Below are 24,097 nucleotides of genomic sequence, written 5' to 3'. Positions count from 1 at the left end.
CTAATTAATACCTAAAGAGATTTTTTTCCCATTTGATCAATTACAAAAATATCATTAATATTTTTTCAGGATACATTGTGTTTATATAGAGGATTCATTATAGAATCATTATTCTACTTTTTCCAGGAGGAGATGTGAATATGAAAGAACCATCAAGTAGTTTCTCTGTCCCTCTAGACATGGGGGAGCCTACACTGATTAATCTGTACCAATTCTTTTAACAGATAAATCAAATAGGCACTCCAAAGTGCTTCCTACTTTCTGTCACTTCAACTGAATTTATAATACCTCAGTTACTATAGAAAGATTTTAAAATTGTTAAAAATCAGAATATTAAAAATAACCCATAGGCAAACAGCCTTCACGTGATCTAGAAAACAAATAGAGTGTGTAGGACTAAAATTATTTGACAAAAACAAACAAAAAAAGAGATAATTTCTGTTAAAAAAGTCTCTTTAAAGTGTTTTGTTTGTTTCTTTTTTTCTTTTCTTTTTTGTTTTTTTTTTTTAGGAAAAAAAGCTTTGTTAGGGTTTGCCAATTATGGATGGAGAAGACATTGGAATATAGCATTTTCAAAAGTGATGATCAAAGTATTTTCATTCAGCTTTTTGTGACTATTAAAGCTGCTCATTTGGTAGAGACGATCATTAGTGCCTTAATGTGAAACAAAAGCTTCAGGACAAGAACTTTTGGTTGAAGATCAATATGAGAGATATCGTTTCAGTTATGGCCTTAATAATTGTAACTGTAGGGAGTCTGGCAGCGTTGGTTTTATGAATTAATATAATATAGAATCCGCCAGGTACAAATAGAGAGTACAAATAAAGGAGACTTGCTGGTAGTGACTACACTGGGAATATTTGGGTGAGAGGGAATTGTTTGATAAATGCGAGTTGGTTCGAAGTGAGCTCTGGGACAGTCACCACAAACCATCTTGCAATGAGAGAATGCATATCTTGAGGGCCAAATTGAGAAGGGAATTCAACCAAGGAGAAGAAAACTGAAAAAGACCCCTTGAAAAACGATTAATTTTACACATCCCATTATCTTATAATGTTCCTTGTGGGGTTTATTTTTTTTTTCTCTAAGTGGATAAAATCAAACCTACGGTTGACATTTTCGTGTGATTTGCTGCTTAGGTACAATAGTACACTTGGACAGGAGTTACAAACAACTTGGTTCAGAGACTGTTACCAATCTACCAAAGAAATAATATGCCATTAACCTTTTCTGATTAATAGAGCTTATCATTTTATCCTGGGGCAAACTGTAAATGAAAAATAAAGTTCAAAAATATATCTACTCAATTTACTCAGGATAAAATTAAAGTATTTTTTTTAGTTTTGTGGATTATCTTTATTATCTGTGTGTAGTTTATTTCTTTATCTTTACCTTGATGTCTGCCCTTTGATTCTATCTTTGAACATTTATTTTGCATGTTGAAGGCAGTTATCATTTTCCAGACGTTTTGACTTTTTCTTATTCCTTGTGATGTTGTAATGAGAGATTGCTTCTCTTGAACTAGAATCTGATACCTTTTCTGGGAAAGTTAAAAGTGCAAAGTAATTTTGAGTTTTCCTGTACCAAGAGCTGAAAGATAACATTTAAAACATATAAAGGTATCTAACATTGCTTAGATTTTATTCCAATGTGTAGGGATAAACATTACCTATATATGCATGCATGTTCATATATGATTATAAATTGCTTACATGTGAAACAAACAACATCTCTGTTTTTATTATATCTTTCAGTCATAATACCAATATTTAGCTCCACTGGTTTTGCCTAATTTCTAATTCCTGTGAAATATTTTTGCCTCTGGAGAAACTGGATCTATTGGCACTTAAATGAAATATATATATATTTTTTTCCAAATACTCGCAGGGGAACTGAAATTCACAAATTTCTATTTTTTCTTGAAATCCATGGACATCCCTTGGTTTAGGTTCACCTTTTTAGTCACTCCTTCAACTTCTTTTTAGACTTACCCTGCAGATTTGAGTCTTCTTTTATGTCTACACTTTGACCTAATGGGATCCTGGCTATTTCTGTAGCATTAACTGTCATCTGTTTGTTATTGGCATAAAAATTATATCCAGGGCATATCTATTCCCTGAGCTCCAAACTCACATAACTGATTGTGCCATTGACATTTTAAATTTGATATGTCACTGAAGTCTCAAACTTCCCACAATCAAATCTAACTCTTTTACCAAATCTAATCACTCTGTCAAAACCATGCCATTCTTGGTTCTTCCCATCTTAGTGGTTGGCACTATCATCAATCCAATTTCTCCATCCAGAAAGAAAGTCTTCATCCACCAAGAAACCTTTTCACTTCCTTGCCACCTACATTCAATCCATCTGTAAGCCTTTTCAGTTCTATGCTCAAAATAGTCTTTAATTTGTTTTCTTCCATATATCTTTATTGAATGAATCTAGCAAAAGCTACCATGATTTATCGGGTCAAAAATAGTTTGCACTTCTTAATAGTGTGCCCTTTGGTTTTGTCCCCCCGCCCCCTTTCCTCTCCTAACTTATTTTCCACCAAGCAGAGACTCATCTGTTTAGAATACTTCAGTGGCCTATAGTTGTGCATCAAGTAATAAAGTCTAAACTTCTTATCATAGCCTGAAAAACCCTATATGATCTAAAGAATGTTCCCACTCCTCCCTCACCCCCACTATTTTTTTTTAAAGATTTTATTACTCATGAGAGAGAGAGAGAGGCAGAGACATAGGCAGAGGGAGAAGCAGGCTCCCTGCAGCGAGCCTAATGTGGGACTGGATCCCAGGACTCCAGGATCACAACCTGAGCCAAAGGCAGACATTTAATCACTGAGCCACCCAGATCTCCACCTGCACCTCACTCTAATCCACTCTATTTAATTATCTTTTACTATCTCTATTATCTCTATCTGATATTGTTGTTTACAGTAGTGAACTATCCTGACTAAAAATTACATTTCTCAGTCTTCTTTAAAGCAAATGTGATATACTTTCAAAAAATGAGATATAAGTAGAAATCACTGAATTGGCCTTCCATGAAAGCTATTTAAAAGAGGGTAGGTTCAGCTTGCACAAGACAAGACGTTTGCTCTTTGCTTAGCTTTCCTGCCTGGAATGCAGTTGAAATGCTAAGGGTAAAGCAGCCATCTGCTGGCCATGAGAAGATCAGCAATAGGAAATAAACTACATTCTAAAGATGATGAGGGAAAGGGAAAAAAAGCTTATGTCTTTGATATTTTGTTTAGGAAGCACTACAACTGTTGGGAAGTTACTACCTCTGGATTATTGTTACGCAAAAAATTAAGTCCACTATTTATGTACCCATATATTTACTTATATGTCCACTTTTTCGTTACATCGGGTCAAATATAATGTCTGTTGGTTATAAAAGCTCATGTGACTATTTCTAAACTGAATTCATTATCCAAAGGGTAGTTGAATTCCCTTCTTGGAGTTAGGGTCATCTTGAGAGCTGTTAACCACCTTTCTCCATCAAATTTTTAGTCAAGAAACTAGTTAGTTTTATTAGATACAGGTGGGATCATCTCCAACTTTCCCTGTCTTATCCTCTGGTACAATGGACTAACTATAGTTATGTGCATAAAATTAAGTCCCCCGACTGCCCTTCAATTCCTGGTGGTAACTCCAGCTCCATCTTTTTTTTTTAAATAATAAATTTATTTTTTATTGGTGTTCAATTTGCCATCATACAGAATAACACCCAGTGCTCATCCTGTCAAGTGCCCCCCTCAGTGCCTGCCACCCAGTCACCCCCACCCCCCGCCCTCCTCCCCTTCCACCACCCCTAGTTCGTTTCCCAGAGTTAGGAGTCTTCCATGTTCTGTCTCCCTCTCTGATATTTCCTACCCATTTCTACTCCGGCTCCATCTTAAGCAATATACTCGTGGTTACTACAGTTCCCAGGATGCCTTATGCCATTGTCAGCCCCCTACTCTCACTACTGTGTAATTTTCTGCCAGTTTTAGTTTCTGCGGCTATAATATGACAGGAATGGATAAAGAGCAACAGAATTCTGGCTGTTTCAGAAAACAATGGCTGTGCAGTAGAGGAATCCTTGCCTAATTTTTGGTTGGCATGCACACCCAAATCTCTGAATTATAAGATAGGCAATTAAAGACATGAGCCTCTTTTATCTTTAATGGATACAACGATGACTTCATTGTTCATGAGATAAAGCACAAATGGACTAACGGGGTTCTTTCCCCTCAGTTCAGTCCGTTTATTCTTATAATTATGATTATAGATTCTGATTTTTTTCTTACTCTTGCGAGTGTTTTTCCTCTTCTGTGTCTTCAAACATGTTTTGCTGAGAAATTAGATGAGATATTTGAAACTTCTTAAAGTTTAAATCACTTTTAAGGTATATATAAATGTCTGATTCTAAGAAGTTCTCACTTTAGTAGGGGATATGCAATATGAAAATACAAAAAGTTGAACAAACACAATAACAATTAACAAGTTTTCAAAATAAATTGTAAAGAAATACACTAAAGTTGTGCATAATGAATAATTACATAATTAATCAAATGAATAATTGCTATATGAGTTCAGATGAGGGAAAGGCCAGCCAGATAAAACACCGGGTAGGAGACTGAGTTTTAATTGGTTCTTTAAAGTTGAATAGAGGGGGATCCCTGGGTGGCTCAGTGGTTTAGCGCCTGCCTTTGGCCCAGGGCGCAATCCTGAAGACCCGGGATCGAGTCCCGCGTCAGGCTCCCTGCATGGAGCCTGCTTCTCCCTCTGCCTGTGTCTCTGCCTCTCTCTCTCTATGTCTATCATGAATAAATAAATAAAATCTTTAAAAAAATAAAGCTGAATAGAATTTTAAATGGCATAAAAAAGAATATACATCTGACTCCCACTTGTTCTCTGGGCCAGGTTGAACGTAACATAATTTCAACAAGGGGCCTAAAACAGGGTAGGGTTTGGGGGCTTAGGATCTACACAGACTATGGCTCAGAATGGCCAAAGGTTGCACTTTGGTATTGGGCATTCTTGGAATCACATCTTTTTTTCATTTGTTGGTATGAAGGTTTATTTTAATCTTCATTGTTATAGCACTATGTCAAGTACATAGTAGATGCCCCCAAATGGTAGACATTGGCATTATCATAATGTAAGAGCTACCTAGAGTCATAGATTGAGGATAGAACCCAGCAGGCATTATTATAGACACAGTAGCAGATATCATAGAAGATCTAAGAATCAGAAGTTTAAATAAGTCAAGAATAGGTTGAGTCAGAAAAGCCCTAGGTGGTTTGCATCAAAATGGTTCAGAACACAGGTGACTATTGAGAGCCTGTTTATTGAAAGGTAATGATCCAATGGCAGAGGGGTACAGAGCAGCCTGAAGCTACAAAGCCAGACCTGCCCTAAAGGATTTCACATAAATGAGGAGCATAATCTTAACAGTGATTTTCTACAATTTTTGAATACCTCCTATGTGCCAAGTATCACACCTAGCACTTTACATATGTTATTTCCTTTGCTCTTTGTTACTGTATAGGTAACTAGTGTTTTTATTAATTTAAACACATGTAGAAGAGTGCCCAGAAAGAAATTTGCCCAAAGTAACATAGTAAGAGGCAGAACCAGGATTCTCTCCGAAGTCTGTCCAGCACTATTTCACATTCATAATCAGACTCCTATTTGCTCCTGTGGAGTGGCAAAAGCTCTTCAAAGGTAACCATCATGGAGATTTACTCGAGACCGTGATTCATGCCTGGCTTACATTACCTAAAAAAGATTCTAATTCCAGCTAGAGTAAAATGTTACTGGTCAAAATACTGAACATGTGCCAAACTCATAACTAACAAATAGGGGCATTACAACCTCTCTATGACACTTGCCACTGACAGTTCTTATTGAACCTGGAGGGGCCACTCCAGGGACAGAGGCTTGCCACATCTCTCCCATGACTGAGTCTTTGATTTGGCATTGGAGATGTGTGCGCCACAGGGGCACTAATTAGTGTCTCTGGAAATCAGCAAGGGATAAAGTTTTCTAAAGTTTCATTTATGTGGATAACCACCTGAACATATGAAAGGGCCATTTCCTCCTATTTCAAAACCTTCTCTCCACCTTGAAGAGGCAAGTTGGACAGTCCTACTCAAAAGAGAGATGAATTTTACAGTTATCTGAATGACAACTCAGCTTCTTTTCTGTCCTTAACAGGTAAGTAAAGAAGACTAGAGTATAGAGGCTACAGCTGGCAGAGCCAACTCAAATGTCACGTAGGTGACATGGCCCAGTGAAGGGATCCTAGTCCAACTGCTGTGAACAAGGGGCACGTGTCCCATCTATATGGGTCAGCAGCTACTCATTTTCAGCTGTTATTGCCTGCTCTTCAGGAAGCCAGCGTGGTAAAGCGAGAATTTCTGATTTTTTGAGAGATGTCCCACATACAAATTTTTATGTGAAAACCTCACAATGTTAAAATGTCAGCTCAATTAACAAGAAAGAAGGTGAAAGCACTATGTGAGCCAAGCAAAACAGGTCTTTACATTGAATGAAGCATGCAAGACGCCAATCTAGAGATCTCTGAGAGCCCCCTTGATCTTTGTTTCAAAGGTACTTTTCCTTCCTCATGGGAACCTAATCTCTCTCCATAAAGACACATCGCTTCTGAGTTGGTAAAACAGATGCTTCAGGAAAAGAATGTCTGGCTATCGGAACAAGAGTTGAGACTGTGGAATTCATTTTTATGTGTGTTTCATTTCCTATGGGACGTTACATGAGTCCCCTGAAAAAGAAATACAAATTCTAACAAAGTTTAGAATCTTCAAATTAAGTTTAATTGGTAGGAATGTAAAACAAATGGTAAGTAGTACGATGACTAGTCAAATCTAAGTTGATTTAAATTTTCTGTAATATTGTGAACTGTTAAATAGCATCATTTCTCACTTGTAAGTTCCTAGTGTGATTCTTTTTTAAAAGATTTAGAAGTGCACTGCTTCACTTAAATACAAAGTAGCTTCTCATCAAGTTTTCAGAACTATTTAACAAAACCCACAAAAGTTAAATCATAGATAACCCAGAATAAACAGAATATTTATAACTTGGTGACAAGAGAACGCCATTTCCATAGATAATCACAGTTATTTTTTAGTGTTGTATAAAAGGCAGCAAGATGTTTGTTAATTTATAATAATGTAAGAGTCTAAAATTGAAATTAAACCCAAATGAGAAAATCTGAATAAGAAAATTCATATTTAGCTATATAACAGAATGTTTTTACACTGTCAGTGAAATGTGGTAGGGACTACATTTCTAAATTTATAACTAACAATTGTCATCTTCTGACTTGCCTCAGTATGCTCTCAGTCTTGAATAGGCCAATCAATGAAATAACTTTAAGATTACAAACCGAAATGCCAGGCAGGCATTCAGGGCCGAGCAGGTAACAAATTAATGAAGATACAACTCCAACCACAGGGTTTCAAGTTCAAAATTTTTAAAACATCATCCTAGCCAAATGAAATAAACTGCCTGTGGGCAAAACCTGGGTCAGCTGTTGCTTGTAATCCCTGCACTAGATTCATTATCCTTACTATAGAGTATAAGCAGTTTATATGAAGTCAATATTGTCCTTAAACAGGTCCTTGAAGTATAGGCGAAAGGAAGCTATGAGAGTTGCAGGGACATGCCCGTGACTTTGGAAAGTGTGGATCTTCCAAGACTGGCTTAAACTAAGCAGGAGATGAAGAACTTAGATTTGGAAAGGACAGCATGAGTGGAGAAAAGCTCAGATTCACAGTGAAGAAGTGCAAGACCATTCTCTTAGATGTAACCAGAATTTAATCCGGGCTTCCTTGACCATTTTCATGGCATGACAGCTATACACACACATGAGAAATACGGAAAGGTGAGATTTCAGTAGAGCCTGTTTTGTCAATGAGCAAGTAATCAGAGGGATCTAAGAATTACCTTGCCGTAGGGGGAGCTAATTCTTTAATTAGTGACCTGATTATCTCATTTTGCTGCCTACCTGGATGTTACTGTATTTGTCCCTCATTTGTCTATTTGAAGACATTACACTTTAAAGGGTTTTTTTCTTTTTCTTTTCTTTTTTTTTAATTTTTCCTGAATGAAGTAAGACTAAAAACAATTCATATTTAAACGGATCCTATGTTCTCCAATCTTTGTTTTGTGTTACTGTTATCAACCTTTGTTTTAGTAAAGTACATAGTGGCATCATATCTGGCAATGTGTATTAAGAGTTATGATGGAATGCTCCTCTTAGACAGGAACAGCACAAATGATGGACTGCTTAGGTAGGTTTATAAATTAGATCATGCCTTCCACGAATAACCCCACAAAATTCCACAAATCATGACTACTTGAAGGACAATGTTCAGCAAGAGCCCAACAACATAGATCACAAATGTTTTTTAAAAGTCAAGAACTAGGTGAACATTTTGAAAGCGCTATAGAAGCCTAAATTGGGTCTGTGTTCAATTTTCCTTTTTTAAAGTTTTTTAGAGATTTTATTTATTTATTTGAGAAAGAGAGACAGACATAGCGACAGAGACAGCATGAGTGGGGAAGAGAAGGAGAAGCAGGGTCCCCGCTGAGCTGGGAGCCTGACATGGGACTCGATCCCAGGACCCCAGGATCATGACCTAAGCCGAAGGTGGGTGCTTAACTATGACCTATGTGTTCAGTTTTCATATTGAACGCATGAACGGTCATAGATGTCAAGGAAGCATACTAACATTTTAAATCCTATTCATAAAAATTATTATTTTGACTCCAATAAAAAGTGTATCATTAAAATTCATTAAGACATGGAAAGGAGAATAAGAACAAAGGATGATTAAAAGAGGTACTATCAATTTAACCAGAAAAGAATACTTGCACCTTGACTTGTTTCCAAAGAAAGTACTTTGATAACTTTTGCATGTCAAAGGAGATAAGACACAGTAAATTAGTCGAAGTATGCGAAATAGAGTGTATAAAGTAGGTTAGAATCAGGTGGGAGTCCCATAAGCTCAAAATTTAAAAAAAAGAGCTATCATTTGAGGTTTACACTCCACAGGAATACATCAACTGGAAGTGACAGTAAAGGTCTCTGTGTCACAGGCTCAGTTTTAAACACTGTATACAATCTTTGTGACAAGATGTAAGGTACGTGATGCTTATACTCGTGTTGAGAGTGAGAAGGTGCTGCGAAGACAAAGTGGGGGAGCAAGCGGGCTGGGCGTCGGCTATCCAGGATAAGGACTCTACCTCACTTGAACGTAACCTCCAAGAGGACTGAGACTTTCTGTTTTGTACACCCAGCCATGCAGAGCAGTCTCGACATATACGAGGTACCAATGCATATCTATCAGATGAATAATAGAAGGGACCCATGAATGAATGAATGAAAGTTGTAGACCTGCTTGCCTGCTTTCCACTTTGGGGACTTTTAAAGGCAGGGTTGGGATGATGACGATGTAGTGAGCAGGAAATTATTAATTCAGGAACCTTAGGACACACCATTCGAGGAACATCCCTAGGATTTTTGTTATACAAGATAGAGGACACTGGGGGGGGGGGGAGTGACCATTATAATATTCCCTTAAATATTGGGCTTTATTCCCCAAATGTGTTGTAGATGAGAATTATAAAGATATCACATTAATAATCTGTGCAAAAGTAAAAGTCAGTTCATTAGTGTTTTCAAGACAAAGAAATAAAATGTCTTCTTTCTTTCTTTTTCTTTTTCATTTTTTTAAAACTATGATATTAAAAGCAAAGAGGTTAAGGATAGCACATCCAGGAATGTAAACTTCTTTCCTGTCTATTTGATCATGTGTTATTGGCATTAACACTGTCAATAATTCATGGTAAAAGAGGAAGTTGCCATGAAAGGTTACCCATTGTCAGGCTATGATCAATAGGTAAGACCACAGTGGGTGATGTATTATCAAGTATCAGCCAATTCACTTTATCATGGATTTTAAAAACGGTAGTAGTTGCACTCAGTTTGTCTAACCTGAGCTAAGCTTATTTGTTCATTATCTTTTCACCACTGATTATAGACTACACCTGGAATACATTTTATTTAAGTACAGAATATCATTCTTGAATTAAATAATTCCTGCAATCTGGCTGTAGGCCTCCAGAATTTGCCCCCATGTTTCGATGATGGTGTTTGTATTTGAGCAAACAAAACTGTCACTTTGTTTTCCTGTCTTCCTATATTGGGTCACTCTGTGCTACATGATATGATCTCAGACAATTCAATGCAAGGAGACACATGTCCCTTCTCATTGGAAATACTAAACTACAGCTTCCTTTTACCCTGTGGGAAAGAAAGCAAGTCAGGTGACTGAAAGTCACGGAGGAAAGTTAGTGTCATCACTATTCCTCTTCTTCACAGAAATAATATGATATCATGAGGCAAGAATAGCACTGGTTTCTCCATGAAAGACTAGAAAGAAAACAGTACTTAGGTTGTTTATGCTTTTGTATCGTGGAAGGGCATTTGCATAAAAACAAGACTATCATTTCTGAACACTTTCAAACACATTCTTAATCTGATACCACCTTGGAATCTTGGGGGAAATGTCCAGTTTTTGAAATCACTTCCAGAGAGATAAATAAAAAATGAAACACTAGTAGCCATTTGGCTTCTTGTTTGATTTAGGAAGCAAAATCACCTGATTTATTTCCTTTTGGTTTTCAGAGTCAGACCTCTCAAACATATTGATTCTTAGACACTTGAATTTGGTTCTGTTTCATTTTATGTTTTTTTTTATTTCACTCAAATGCTAGTATATAAAATAACTCAAACATAATTGGGGTGAGAAGCTCAGCCAGTATAATTCTTGTTATCAAAGGCATTTGCATATGGAAAATGTACCACATCATGCTAACTACAGCGGCCACCAGAAACAACATGCTGGTGCTTCTCTAAGAAAAAAAAATGTGGAATATAATAATAATAATAATAATAATAATAATAATAATAACAGGAAGAGGAAAAGCAGTAAAATAACTCTGACTTTTCTGGGTTTTTTTTTTTCTACCTTTCCCTAGAGATTCTATTCTTGTTTTGAGGGTACATGATTTCTCTTTCACTTTTGCACATCCTTAAACTGCTTTGACAAATGACAACCATACACCCTGTTACAAGTCAAACCCCAATCTCTTCCCCCCAATAAACCTATTGCCAGTGCATTGGAAGTGATTGGGAGTCATAAAAATCCAGCACCTCAAAGGAGAAGAATAAGAGATTGTGTGTAAAGAAGAGGCATCATTTCTAGGAGACAGCGCCACATCACTGTACATTTGCTAATTACTTGCAACACGCATTAATGTAAAAAATAATGCATTTTCCTTATATGGTATTGTTTGGAGATGGTTCTGCTTATCAGTTTTTAATATGCTCTTTGAAAACTGACACATACTTTACCCACATCTCTTTAGGAACACAGGGATTCAAAGGCTGGATAAAATACTTTCATGCCTCTCAACACAAACCTGAGAGGGTAATTAAACAGATGGTAACAATAAACCGAATCTGAACACATCAGGGACTGGAGTCCCTTATTAGAAGCCTTATATACTGAAGGGAGGGGGGACAAGCAACTCTGGGGGAAGTGTAGTAGCAGCCAACACCTTTATGTCTTCCCTGACCTCAGAAGCAAAGCTAATCAACCGTTTAGGGATGGGTGTCCTACCACCTGAGAGGGCAAGCAAGGCGTCTTCTGCAGGCCCTGAGGAGCAGGAGTGTAAAGGACTCTCAAGGAATGTAAAGGCCCTCAGGACTGCCTTCAAAGATGTCGGTTTTAGATACACCAAGTCATTACTGTAAACCCACCACACACACACCCCCAACATCTCCACACACGCACACACACCTATACAGAGACAGACACCTCAAAACCTTCCAAGCTGGACGACTCATGCTTGAAACACAAGGCTGTTCTCTCCTACATGAGGCCGAAAACGAGACATTATAGACTTCTGTGATGACACAGGTAATCTGAATATTTCCAACCTCATTCTTGGCAACAAAATGTTCTCCTAGTTATATTCCATCCTCGAAATGTACTGGAACTCTACTTATTTCTCATATCTTCAAAGTCTCAGTGTGTCCTGAGTTAAATTTCCACAAGAGGGGCATTGAAGCGATTTGATATTTCAGCTTGTGAATGTGTGCATGCGGTTATTTTTCCTAGAAGATAAAAATAAGCTTAAGTATATACATATTTTATACATCTCTCTCTACATCTATATCTCTATAGAGATTTAGAGATGTGTGTATATATACTATAAATGTACATATGTATAATAGATGTATATGTGTGTGAGCTTAAATATATAAATATTTAATGCATCTCTGTCTCTGTAACTACATCTATATCTATACAGAGACGTGTATACATATATGTATGTACATATATATACTATATGTGTATATGTGTGTAGTAGATGTATGTGTGTGTGTGTGTGTGTGTATGTGAACCCCCCAGAGAAAGTATCCACTATGTGCAAGAATGGATCCTGTTGCTGTGGAGGTTTACAATGTTATTGTGCCATCACCACGCATGCAAAGATGCTATTTTGCCATTACATAAGGCATTTACAACCTAGGGATAATCAAATCAGTGTTTGTTCTTCTTCTGTTTCTCAACCTGCTACAGTTCTCTGCTGCACTTGGCAAGTTCATTGGGTGCCATTTATAAGAAACATTCAGCCTCGGTACAACAATGATTTAGCTTAACCAAGCGCTCGCGAGCAAAGGACAATGCTCAACATATGGTGTTTTCGATTAACCAAGGTTATAACGATGATCTATTAAAGGATATTTTTGCGAACCAAGGCAAAGATTAAAGTGGGGGAATGTACATGGTGCAGACAAATGCACATCATATGACAGACATCCTTTTCTGGCTCGCAGGTTACCCCTCTGTGAGGGCACATCACCGTGTGACACTGTCTGATGTCAGTCTTGAGATTCTGATACTTACTAAGCATAAAAAGTCTGCTCTCATCTTCCCATGCAAAGCTACCTAGGATGGCACGTATCAGCCTAGGAGGTGGCCGTAAAAAAAAAAAAAAAAAAAAACCCTCCTAATAATATTGACTGTGGTTCTGAAGTCATTTTAAGCGTGAAGAGGATAATATGAATTAAATAAGAGGTGCTGCAAATAATTTAGTGGCAAAGCATGGTCGCTGCTGCCACACAGAGTATTAGGTAACTTTTTTTTTTTAATTAGAATGTACACTTTTAGATTACTGATTATGAACATCAGGGGACTCGAGATTTTGATTCATCAGTAATTCTCCTTTATGTCTGAGCTAAGAAATAAAAAAAAAGAGAGACCTCTGGCTCCGGGTGGGTGTTTCAGAGGCCTTGGGCCCAGCGCCCACCTGGAATCCCTAGACCCGCTCTGCCCCCTTGTGCCGCTGCGGTGAACTCTGCAGAGAGCAGCCCGCCCTCCTCTTTGTACGGGAACCGCAGCAAAACCTCACTGTCACTTCTCACTTTTCTGGCAAGTTCAAGGTCAGTGTCTCGCTATTTTCAGCTCGTCTCTTCTTGATCCGTGCAGAGAAATGACAAGGTAACGTGACTCGGGGTCAGCTGTATTACAGGAACCGTTACATAAACGGGGAAAGTGAAAATCAATCCTAGCTGACAGGGACTCCGGGTGATCGGCGCCCACCCCATGGCCCTGTCGGCTGCCTGCTCCGAGCGCGTGGGACTCCGGCCGGATTCTTTCAGTGAGACCGTATTCGGGGGCTTTCAGCAGCCTCCCTGCGTATGCACTGCAGCTGCATCCTGTAGACCACGTCAGCCCTCCGGGTCTCTGAAGGGCGCCGATGATCCCTGGACACGCCCCACGAGTCCTACCTATCACCCCGAGGTCCGTCCGGGGCCTGAGGCTGCAGGGACTGCGGTTGGCGAGAGCCTCGTACCTCCTGCACACGTGCACACGTGCATACCCGCGCATCAGCACACCTACACAGCTGCACACGTGCACACCTGGACACCTGTACAGCAGCACACGTGCATACCTGCACAGCTGCACACCTGCACACGTGCACACCTGCACATCTGCATACCTGCACACCTGCACATGTGTATACCTGCACATCTGCATACCTGCACACGTGCATACCTGCACATCTGCACACCTGCACACCTGCATACCTGCACATCTGCACACCTGCACACCTGCACACGTGCACGCCTTTCCCCACGTCGTGCTCAGCCTTGCCCCGCTCCCTTCCTTGGCAGCAGATCCCCCGCCTCAGCGCATCTCGCTGAGACACCAGGTTTCTTGCTCCTTTTTCGAGGCCCAGCACCGCTTCGCCTTCGCCTCGCTGCACTTTCTGCTCGGACGTTTCCCCGGAGCCAGAGACACAGGGTTAGGGAGCCGGTGGAGGTTAAGGCTCTTGCTGCGGCCACGGGACCAGCAGGAGCGGCCCCATCCCGGCCACCCCGCGCTCCCTGGAAGCGGCGAGGCCCCGCAGCACTCCACTGGAGTACAGTTTACCGTGGTATTAGTTGTCAGTAAATTCAAAGACGGGACTCCTAAAGCTATAAAATGGATTAGAAGCAATTTAAAAAAGAATTAACAAACTAGAGGAAGAGTATACTGTCAACAAACAAATGCTCCATCATAGGACTGTAATTTGGAATTTTAATTACCCCTCTGCTTCTGTAACAAAACAATGTCTGAACTGGCAGCGATTTGAATCTCTCACAGGTCATTGAGCATTCTAGTTAATTACTCTATGAATAGCCTGTTTTTCTCCCCTCTGGAAACACGTTTCTAATGGCAGTCAAGGTCTGACAAATGTGTCATCTACATAATTAGCTAGGAAGCAACACAAAACATTAAACATGCTTTGTGCCGACAACTATCAAAACATTTCATTTGTTGTCAATTATTCATTACTTTGTAGGTTCTGAAGGGGTTGTTATTATGGAAATAAGTCCAGATGCTAACAAGGTTAGAGTTTTGGATTCAAATTAGTAATCAGAGGACTAACTTTTAAAAAAATGTATCTCATGTACATTCAGCGCCACGTTCAATCCGTAGGAGATTAGAAACAAATTTCGCCATGCCCAAGCTAAAATGAAAAGGATGCAGCCACCGACGTGAATTCGAGAGCCTCTGCTCATTCTTGGAAGCACAGACCCTCCCCTGTTGCTGGAAACTTTCTGCGCCTTTGGCAAGTCCAGTCTGTGCTTGGTGACCGAGAGTTAAGCAGTTCACTGCAGGAGATGACTTGGGAAAGAAAGAATGACAAGGAAAGAAATCCCTGGGGGCTTTCGATTCCCCACCCCACCCCACCCCACCCCCCAACAGGGCAGCTTATGTAAAAGTCGAAATTCTAGCTAATAAACTTCCACGTCTGCTGTGCAGCACACTAGTTACCTTAGGTAACCCTGGGATTTCACGAGTATTGTTTTCTATGTCTGAAACCCGATTTCTTTTATTACTGCTTCAATATTGTATATAAAGCCAAGTATTGTCTCGAAAGCAGCACTCCTAATGTATATAGAGGATATAAAGAGATTTCTCAACAAAATTGACCTCTCAGTGGCAAAGAAAATTGCAGTGGAAGACACATTATTGCGTAGTCATATCTGAGGCTTGGATCTATGGAGAGTCTCACTCCACTGTCCTCTAGCTTTCCCTTATAAACCAAAATGGCTTACAAATGTCATCCACAATAGTCCAATAAAGATTAGGAACAAAACACTGTCCTTACATTGATGAGATAAGAAAGATTTAACTGCAGAATGCAGTGTACAAGAACAGTTCATAAGGCTCGTTCTCGAATGAGAAAAATAGAATTCAAATTATATTTGTGTGTGGCTAGAATTTAATTGAGATGATCAGTTTATTTTCTACATAATGTTTGATCAGATGCCTGTACTACAGAGCTAGATAAAAAGAAAAGGGGAAAAAAAAAACCCAACATTCTATCAGGAGAAATCAAGAAGACCCGTTATCTACAGAGTGTGCAAAATATGTCAGGAAATAATTCTACCCAGAGCGCTGAGGATGCTCAGTTAATAAAAAAAGATCAGCCACTCGCTAAGAGAAAATAATTGTCTGTATCTATATTTTTCAAAGCAAAAAGGCAGCCACATCTTACACTAAATAGGACACATTAAAATAAGCTTTAATAATCTTTATGCAGAAGGAAACTAATCCATTTTCAGATCATACGATCCACAGCAATAAAAGGAAATCATCAAACTAAAAACAATTTTAGAAATGGCTGCAGACTCTCATTTAATTAACATGCAACAGATCATATATTTATGAGGAAGTCAAAATATTTAGGAAGCCTATAATCCTGTAAGCCTTAATGTGGTATAAAAACAACAAATAAATGCAAAGTGTTACTGTTATACATGCCTGCTTGATCAATGGTTTTCACATATTGATCTATAAATGGAGTTGACAGTCTGTGTTGGCTGCACATTTTCCAAGCAGCGCTATTTTTGCAGAAAACCAATACGGGCAATTACCTTTGTTTGAGATGCCAAGTCTTATCAATTCAATGTGATTTAGTGTCATTTTAATTAAATATCAGGATCCACTTCAGGACAATTTATACAAACAAAGCCTCAAACCCAACTATAAGCTTGATTTGAAGTAAACACGGACAAGTCCTACAGTCTCATAATATTGCTCAAAAACTCTGCTAAACAGAAGGCTTATATTTTTAGTAGCAATTTTTATGTCTGCCTTTTTGGCTAGCCACAACTTTGGCAAGTATCCTATAATCACAGAAGTAAGAAACAAAAGAAAATTGTTTCCTCTTCTTTATAATATATTAAAAAAGAAAAAAACGAACATGCACAGCCTGTTAATGGCAGCAGCAGAAGTCTTGTCCGTTAGCATTTAGGAATGGCTCGACCCAAGTCCTTATCCTGACAGTAGTAAAAAAGATGTTTCCCTGTCCACGAGGGCCATGAATAAAGTATTGCACTTCTGTGGAGTTTGCAAGATGGAAATGGTGAATATTCATACATGTGGCTGCTGAAGACACCAGCATTAAATGTCGAAACCGCTCCTGTCTGCAAATCCGATGTCTGCAATTTTCCTGATTTGGGCTATTTAAACTCTTCATTAATATCTATTCTAAACTGTCTAGTAGGCCAGAGCTTCCCTCTTATAAATAACATCAAAGCCACATTAAACCTTTTGCAGTAGCTATTTGCTGGATTGCGCATTAGCCTTTCAGCCCTTGGAGAGGCCCACTTCACTTGCCCCCCATTCACGCTCACTAGGCCGTCTGCTTCTGTGTTTAGCACATTCGGGCAAATAAGCAGTCCACCTTCAAGAGGTCTCACTCTGGTGCTCGGGATGAGCCAGCAAATCACTGAGACCAAAGAGCCTTCCGTCCCCACCAAGCGGGGGTCTCCAGATCTCTCTCACAGAGAGGCAATGTCCTGCGAACCACGTCCTCCAGGGTCCCAACTTCCCACCTCTCCAACACCTGCCAGGTAGCGAAGTGGCCTTTTTAAATTTGGAAAGGACGTTGATCTTACTAACTACATAATAATGATTATTTGGTGTTTAAAGAAAGTGAGGCACACCGCCAGTTGAGATACTGATGGAGGATTAATACCTGTTTTACAGAAATGCCTCCCTGCCCCATTTCGGGAATGAAAACTTCAATGTGATAAGCAAATTCACCTGTGTTTGCCTAGCACAGGGCCGAATAAATATCTATATTGGCATTTCAAGCTGCTCCTCTCTTTAGGATCCCAAGGATATGGGCTCTTCTGACATATCCAGGAGGATTTCACACGGTGTTCCGAGTTCACAGAGTCCTACTGAACGTATTTGTAATTGAACACAATAATAAAGAGGATTTTATGAATTAATGACACAATTATACAATTGATTTGACCCTGGAACCTCTGATCGTTTTCTGTAACAAGTTAAATCGTTGTGAATGTAATATCAGATTCTTGTCTTATATAGACTCCAGTAAGTCCGTATTAGATTTGCATAATCGCTAGGCTGGGGAACACGTAGCGTATATGTGCCGTGTATATTAAATACGATGCATAACATATAGATATATACGTCTCTAAGTAGTCCTAACTTTTTCGCTGTAGAGATTAGATGTGAGTGTCTCTGTTACGACAAACCATGCTGCACAGGACACGTGCGCACATTTTTAGAATACATCTCCTCCCACTTCTCCCAAGCTCAAGATCTACCCCCCTTGACCTCACCCCAACCTCCAACTTCTGAAAAATCAAGTTCTTAGTTTAGCTTGAGCAGATATCTTTAACAGGCTTGTTTGAATAAATATGCCAAAATACTTTACATTCTGTCAGTATCTAGTCAGAAAATTGTGCATGGAAAAAAGAGATGAAAAGAACTGAGACAGAAAGAAAATTAGTGCCATGGCAAGCTTTCAATACAGTATCTCTGAGCCAAGTTTTCTCGGTGAAATGACATATCCTCACTAAAATACCCCTTTTATATAATTATGCACTGAGCACACATAACCAAAAGTAACTTTTATTTTTGTTCCTTATCGAGGAATACATATTGCCCAGGCTAAGAATGCGGAAACAAAAGCTTGGGATAATTATAGCTAATTTAACTTTGGAAAACTCTTCTCTAGCAGTCCAGCATATAACCCCCCAAACTAAAGTTATGTAACAAGGTAATATCAACAATGAGAAACTGCATGATAAAATCCTGCCCAAAAGTGAAAAATGCTAATTTTGTCTCATTTAGCAGCTGGATACAGAAATGCTCATTAGTTTTAAGAGGGTTAATCCTTTTAACTTTTGCATATTGATATGCCAATTATGCCTAATTGTACAAGAGGCATCAGTCAAGGTAATAGTGCATAAACACATGAAAGTTATTAAGTACATCCCAACATGTAATAAAGTAGGTGTTAATTGGTAGCTGAGTTCTGCGGGCTATTGAGGTGGATAATTCATTGAGAGATGGATCACTTGTAATTTCTCTCCATAATTCCTTTTGCAGTCTCATGCTGTGATGTTTTCATGCTTGTCAAAAACAACTGCGGCATAGTGCCTTTTGTTAAACACAGCCAATAAAATATGTTAGGCATCATTAAATATACTTAACTTTTAAACTTTTTCAAAGGTACAGTTCTTACTGATAATACATTATAGAGATTCCAGTAATTTACTCTAACCACTGTCTCAAGTTCATAGTTGAGGAGCATTTTAGCTGGTATAAAAGCAAAGGCAGGCTGGCAGCATTGTGCCTCCCAGCAGACAATACTTTTAAGTGAGGGAGTAAAGAAAGAACAGCACAGCTCTGGGGACCTTATCTCAAGAGGTAGCTCCCAAGCCCGCAATATAATCCCTGGCTTCCTCTCCTGCTAAATTTGCCTATGATACCTGGAGAAAGAGTGATTAAAGCCACGCATCCCTCAGACTCTTGAGATGCTGGTGGCTTCAATTCGCACTTGAAATTCCAGGGAAAACAGAGAATAAATATAATCGGTAACGTGCTACTCAGCAAGTTTATCTCATTTAATAACTCAGTTAGGGAACTGAATATTTCATAGGCCCCTACGATATTAACAGAACACTCAATTAATAGCTCACACGTTTCTGCAGGGTGACTGGGACGCACAGCCTGTCCCTAGCTAACCTATTTCCCGCTCTTGCTCTCACTGTGACAAACAAAATAGATCTGGTGTCCAAAAGACTGGCTAACATTGCATAAATAATTTTGTAACATCCTATGGCCTCAGCTGCAAGTTACCACCATTATGGAAGAAAATTAACCAGAGGAGACTCATCGCAATCAGTGTGTTTAGTGGCTCAGGATGCGTGCAGGGGCAGGGACACAATTGGCAGTAGAGTTCATCTCTAACTATTTTATTTCAGATCTTCCTAATGACACATTATCGAGACAGAATGGCTTCCTCTCCAAACCTTCCATCGCCGCACCATTTAAGCTCATTCCAAATCAGATCGTAATTCCAATATTATATATTGTTGGGAGATTTTAAGAAAGAGATTTTCACTTTTTTTTTGAAGATTTTTTTTTCCCCTTCAGTTCATTCTTAGCTAATTTTAGCCTCTGGCTTTTCAAAGTGATGTACTGTATTTGGAAGTACAAACACCACATGCTAGCATAACCTCATTATTTTTATAACACTGAAGCATGATAGTGGAGGCCCTTAAAATGAGTCAAAGGTGCTCTTCAGTCTAGCTCCAAATCCACTTTATCACTCTGGATTAAGCCCAGCTCTTCTCTGGCAATTGGGGATATTATTATGACTATAAGTAGGCAAGATAAAATGCATTACAAAAAAAAAAACAGTTTTCTCGTGCACATTAGGAAAACAAATAAAACAAAGCTGATCTGGTTTTTCTTTTTTAACAAAAATCTGTGTCAGGGAACATTGGGGTTTTGAGGTATTTGACTTACGGGTTCAATGACCTTCCCAACGTCGGTGAGGATCATGGATTTACTTTGGCTCAGCCTGTCGTGGTGGCTGTTGGCATTTTTGATTCTCATTTGCACAGCTCCGGTGCCTTGACGGGTGGAATTCAGTGTTTCCACAGAAGTATCAGAATTTGTAGATTTCTGCATATTATAGCGTTATCCTGGTAAGATGTAAAAGCATTATGTTACTCTAAATATATCTTTTCCAAGAAAAACTTGGTGGGGTGCAGGTTACTTACTAAGGTACAAAAATGAAACAATCTCTGAATAGTGGAGAAGGTAGCAAATTACTTGGTTGTAACAACAAAAACAGTTGTTTTTGTTACCTGGGGCCCCTGTGTGTTGACAGTGCTATACCTGCCAGAGGACTTCAAAGTTCATAGGCAGCACACCCACACTTGTGTCATTCCTAATGCTATTCAGGAACTCCTAATGGCAATAGGATGGTCTTCCTTGTGTAGAAATGATGTTGCCAACTAAGCATCTTTAGGGTATATGCTGTTTTCATTAACAGTGTCGCTGATCTTTTACCCACCCCATCCCACCCCAGTTCTGCATGCTACCACCCGCAGCCTTTTTTCGTGACCAAAAACCTAAGTGGATAAGGTCATATTTAAGTGAGTAGAACTGGCTTTAGAGCAAACTGAGCTGGTCCCATTGACTATCAAATACGTTGGTCTGGCCTTCTTTGCATGGTGCTTAGTCCTAGTCCTTATCCCCATTCATAATACCCATGGAGGGAAACTAAAGGTCCTTTGTCCGTTTATTGTCTGCCAACTGGACTGGATTCAGTAGCTTAGTTGGACATAGTGTTTATAAAGAATATGAAGAAGCCATTTATTTATTTATATTAACTTTAGTGGGAGAAGTCTGATTTAGGCAGGAAAATTCAGGACAGGCACATGTTAAAGGAGCAGCAGTAAGGAAATGATAATTCGGAAAAGAAGTGAAGAGAACTAAGCTGTGGCAGCATTCGCAGGTGGACTAGGAAAGCTTTGGTTGCTTCCCCAAATCAGAGTCCCTCTCCACAAGCCCCTCAAATGAGCATATCATCTCATTTAAAAGAGAACATTTGCAATGCAAAGACAGTTTCTAAGCTTCAGGACACAGACCCTCTTCTGGCCTATTGCCTCCCTGTCTCACCTGTGGGCATTCCATAGCTAGCCTGGGCACATATGTGCAATATCAGAAAAAACTGTCATCAGTTACAGAAGCCAAGATAATATTATAAAGAATATAATATAGAAGAGAGAATATAAAAGAAGGATTGTATTTTAGGGAGCTAACTGTATTGGTACCCCTCCTTCTGTTGGACAGACAATGGGGTTAGCTAGCATCAAGGTAATGTTCAAGCTAAGTGAAAGCTAAAGTGGTTAGAAAAGAATGAAAACATTTTAATAGGAGGCAGAGTGTTACCTCATAATTGATACCAGTGAGGCAATTGAGTGATGACTTAGAAAAGAAGTTGATATTTGTTGAGCATTTACTATGTGCCAAGCAATGCACTTAGTGATTTAATTCTTGCAAAATACCCGTAAGATAGACATTAAACTCATACTTTTCTAGAAGTGAAAAATAAAGATCAGAGAGACTAGTAATATTCTGTCAGGAATAATGGACAGAGAAAGTGGAGGACATGTATTTTGTTCCCCCCAAAAAGACCCATACAGGTGAATAGACACATTCTAGTTAATCTATAGTATGAAATAAAACTCAAGAGTAAAAAGAATGGACTATTGATGCGTGCAGTCATATGGATGAATTGCAAATTGCTGAGTGAAAGAGGCCAGGATATTTAAAAAAAAAAAGTACCTATGGAGTACTTATAATTTTATTTATTTATTTATTTATTTATTTATTTATTTATTTATTTTTTTTTTTAATAATTTCATTTATATACTATTCTAGAAAATCCAAGCTAACACCTAATTACAGAAAGCTGATCGGTGATTGACTAATGGTGGAGGAAGGGAAAAATGAATTATGATGACTACAAGGAAACTTTTGGAGGTGATGAATATGTTTATTAGCTTGATTGCGGTGATGGTTTAACAATTGCATGCCTATATTAAAAATGATCAAGTTGTATAAGTACTTGCACTATTGTATTTCAGTTATACTTCATAAAGATATTTACAGGAAAATTGTTTTAAAAATAAATTTGTTAACTAAATTAATTAAACTGACTTAAGTTTCTTAATTCTTTATCTTGTTCATATTTTCATTTTTATATTTCTACATGAGTGATATATTATGAAAACTCATCTAGTTGAGAATTAAAGAGCTGTTTCAGTAAGATTTTAAGTAAAGGGATGCCTGAGTGGCTCAGCGGTTGAGCGTCTGCCTTCGGCTCAGGGCGTGATCCTGGAATCCCGGGATTGAGTCCTGCATCAGACTCCTTGTAGGGAGCCTGCTTCTCTGCCTGTGTCTCTGTCTCTCTCTCTGTTTCTCTCATGAATAAATTAATAAAATCTTTTTAAAAAAAAGACCTGAAATAAAAATTTGAAGTAATAAAAAATGAAAATCTCATCTCCACTATTCCATGGGAATATAATAATGGCTGTTTTGATCAGAAAGATTTTAAAATGTGTCAAATTGCTCACTAATGTAGACATAGGAAATCTTATCTCTACATCTAACTTGAATAAGATATAGAGTATTGTATAGATGACTATTAAAAAAAGTAAATGCATTTTCCATATATTTCAATATAGGAATAATAAGTTTTGGGTTTATTCTGTGTATTATTTATTATTACAGCTATTAATTTTTCATAGCCAATCATAAAGTATTACACAATAACCAATCTACGAATCTTTGATATTTATGAAGATGCTACTAATAAAACCAGAGTTTTTCTAGAATAAATTATACTAAAATTTGTATGGAACCATGAAAGACCCTGAATAGCCAAACCAATCTTGAGAAAGAAAAACAAAGCTGGATGTATTAGAATTCCAGATTTCAAAATGTACTACAAAGCTGTAGTAATCAAAACAGTATGATACTGGCACAAAAATAGATACATAAATCAATAGAACAGGGTAGAGAGCCTAGAAATAAGCCCTCTTTTGTATGGTCAACAAATCTATGAAAAAGGAGGCAAGAATATACAATGGGGAAAGGATAGTTTCTTAAATTAATGATGCTGGGGGAAAAAGATGCTGGGAAAACTGGACAGCTCCAGTAAAAGAATAAAATTGGCTTGCTTTCTAACACCATATACAAAAATAAACTGAAAATGTGAGACCTGAAGCCATAAAAATCCCAAAAGAGTATACAGGCAGCAATTTCTCTGACACTGACTGTAGCAGCATTTTAATAGATTGTCTCTTCAGGCAAGGGAAACAAAAGCAAAATTAACTATTGAGGCTACATCAAAATAAAAAGCCTTTGCATAGTGAAAGAAACCATCAGCAAACAAGAAGGCAACCCTACTGAATGGGAGAAGATATTTGCCAATGACATGTTTGATAAAGGGTTAGTATCCAAAATGTATAAAGAACAACTCAACACCAAAAAAAAAAAAAAAAAAAAAAAAGCCAAACAATCTAATTTTAAAATGGGCACAGGATCTGAATAAACGTTTTTCAAAAAAAAGTCATAAAGATGGCCAATAGACACATGAAAAGAAACTCGACA

General features: G+C 38.4%; 1 protein-coding gene across 1 annotated transcript in view; it reads right to left on the bottom strand.

Annotated features, from left to right (window-relative positions):
• LOC129495519 (rho GTPase-activating protein 15) overlaps positions 1-24,097 on the bottom strand; it is a 617,088-nt gene that overhangs the window by 567,992 nt on the left and 24,999 nt on the right. Inside the window, exon 2 of the mRNA XM_055303107.1 lies at positions 20,438-20,616. Coding sequence (XP_055159082.1) covers positions 20,438-20,602 — 165 coding nt within the window. The 5' untranslated portion in view covers positions 20,603-20,616. The remainder of the gene's footprint in view (positions 1-20,437; positions 20,617-24,097) is intronic.

This window comes from Nyctereutes procyonoides, unplaced genomic scaffold, assembly GCF_905146905.1.
Source record: "Nyctereutes procyonoides isolate TBG_1078 unplaced genomic scaffold, NYPRO_anot_genome, whole genome shotgun sequence".
NCBI classification, from domain to species: domain Eukaryota; kingdom Metazoa; phylum Chordata; class Mammalia; order Carnivora; family Canidae; genus Nyctereutes; species Nyctereutes procyonoides.
Note: the sequence above shows the minus strand (reverse complement) of the source record. Positions and strands in the feature narration are given on the sequence as shown.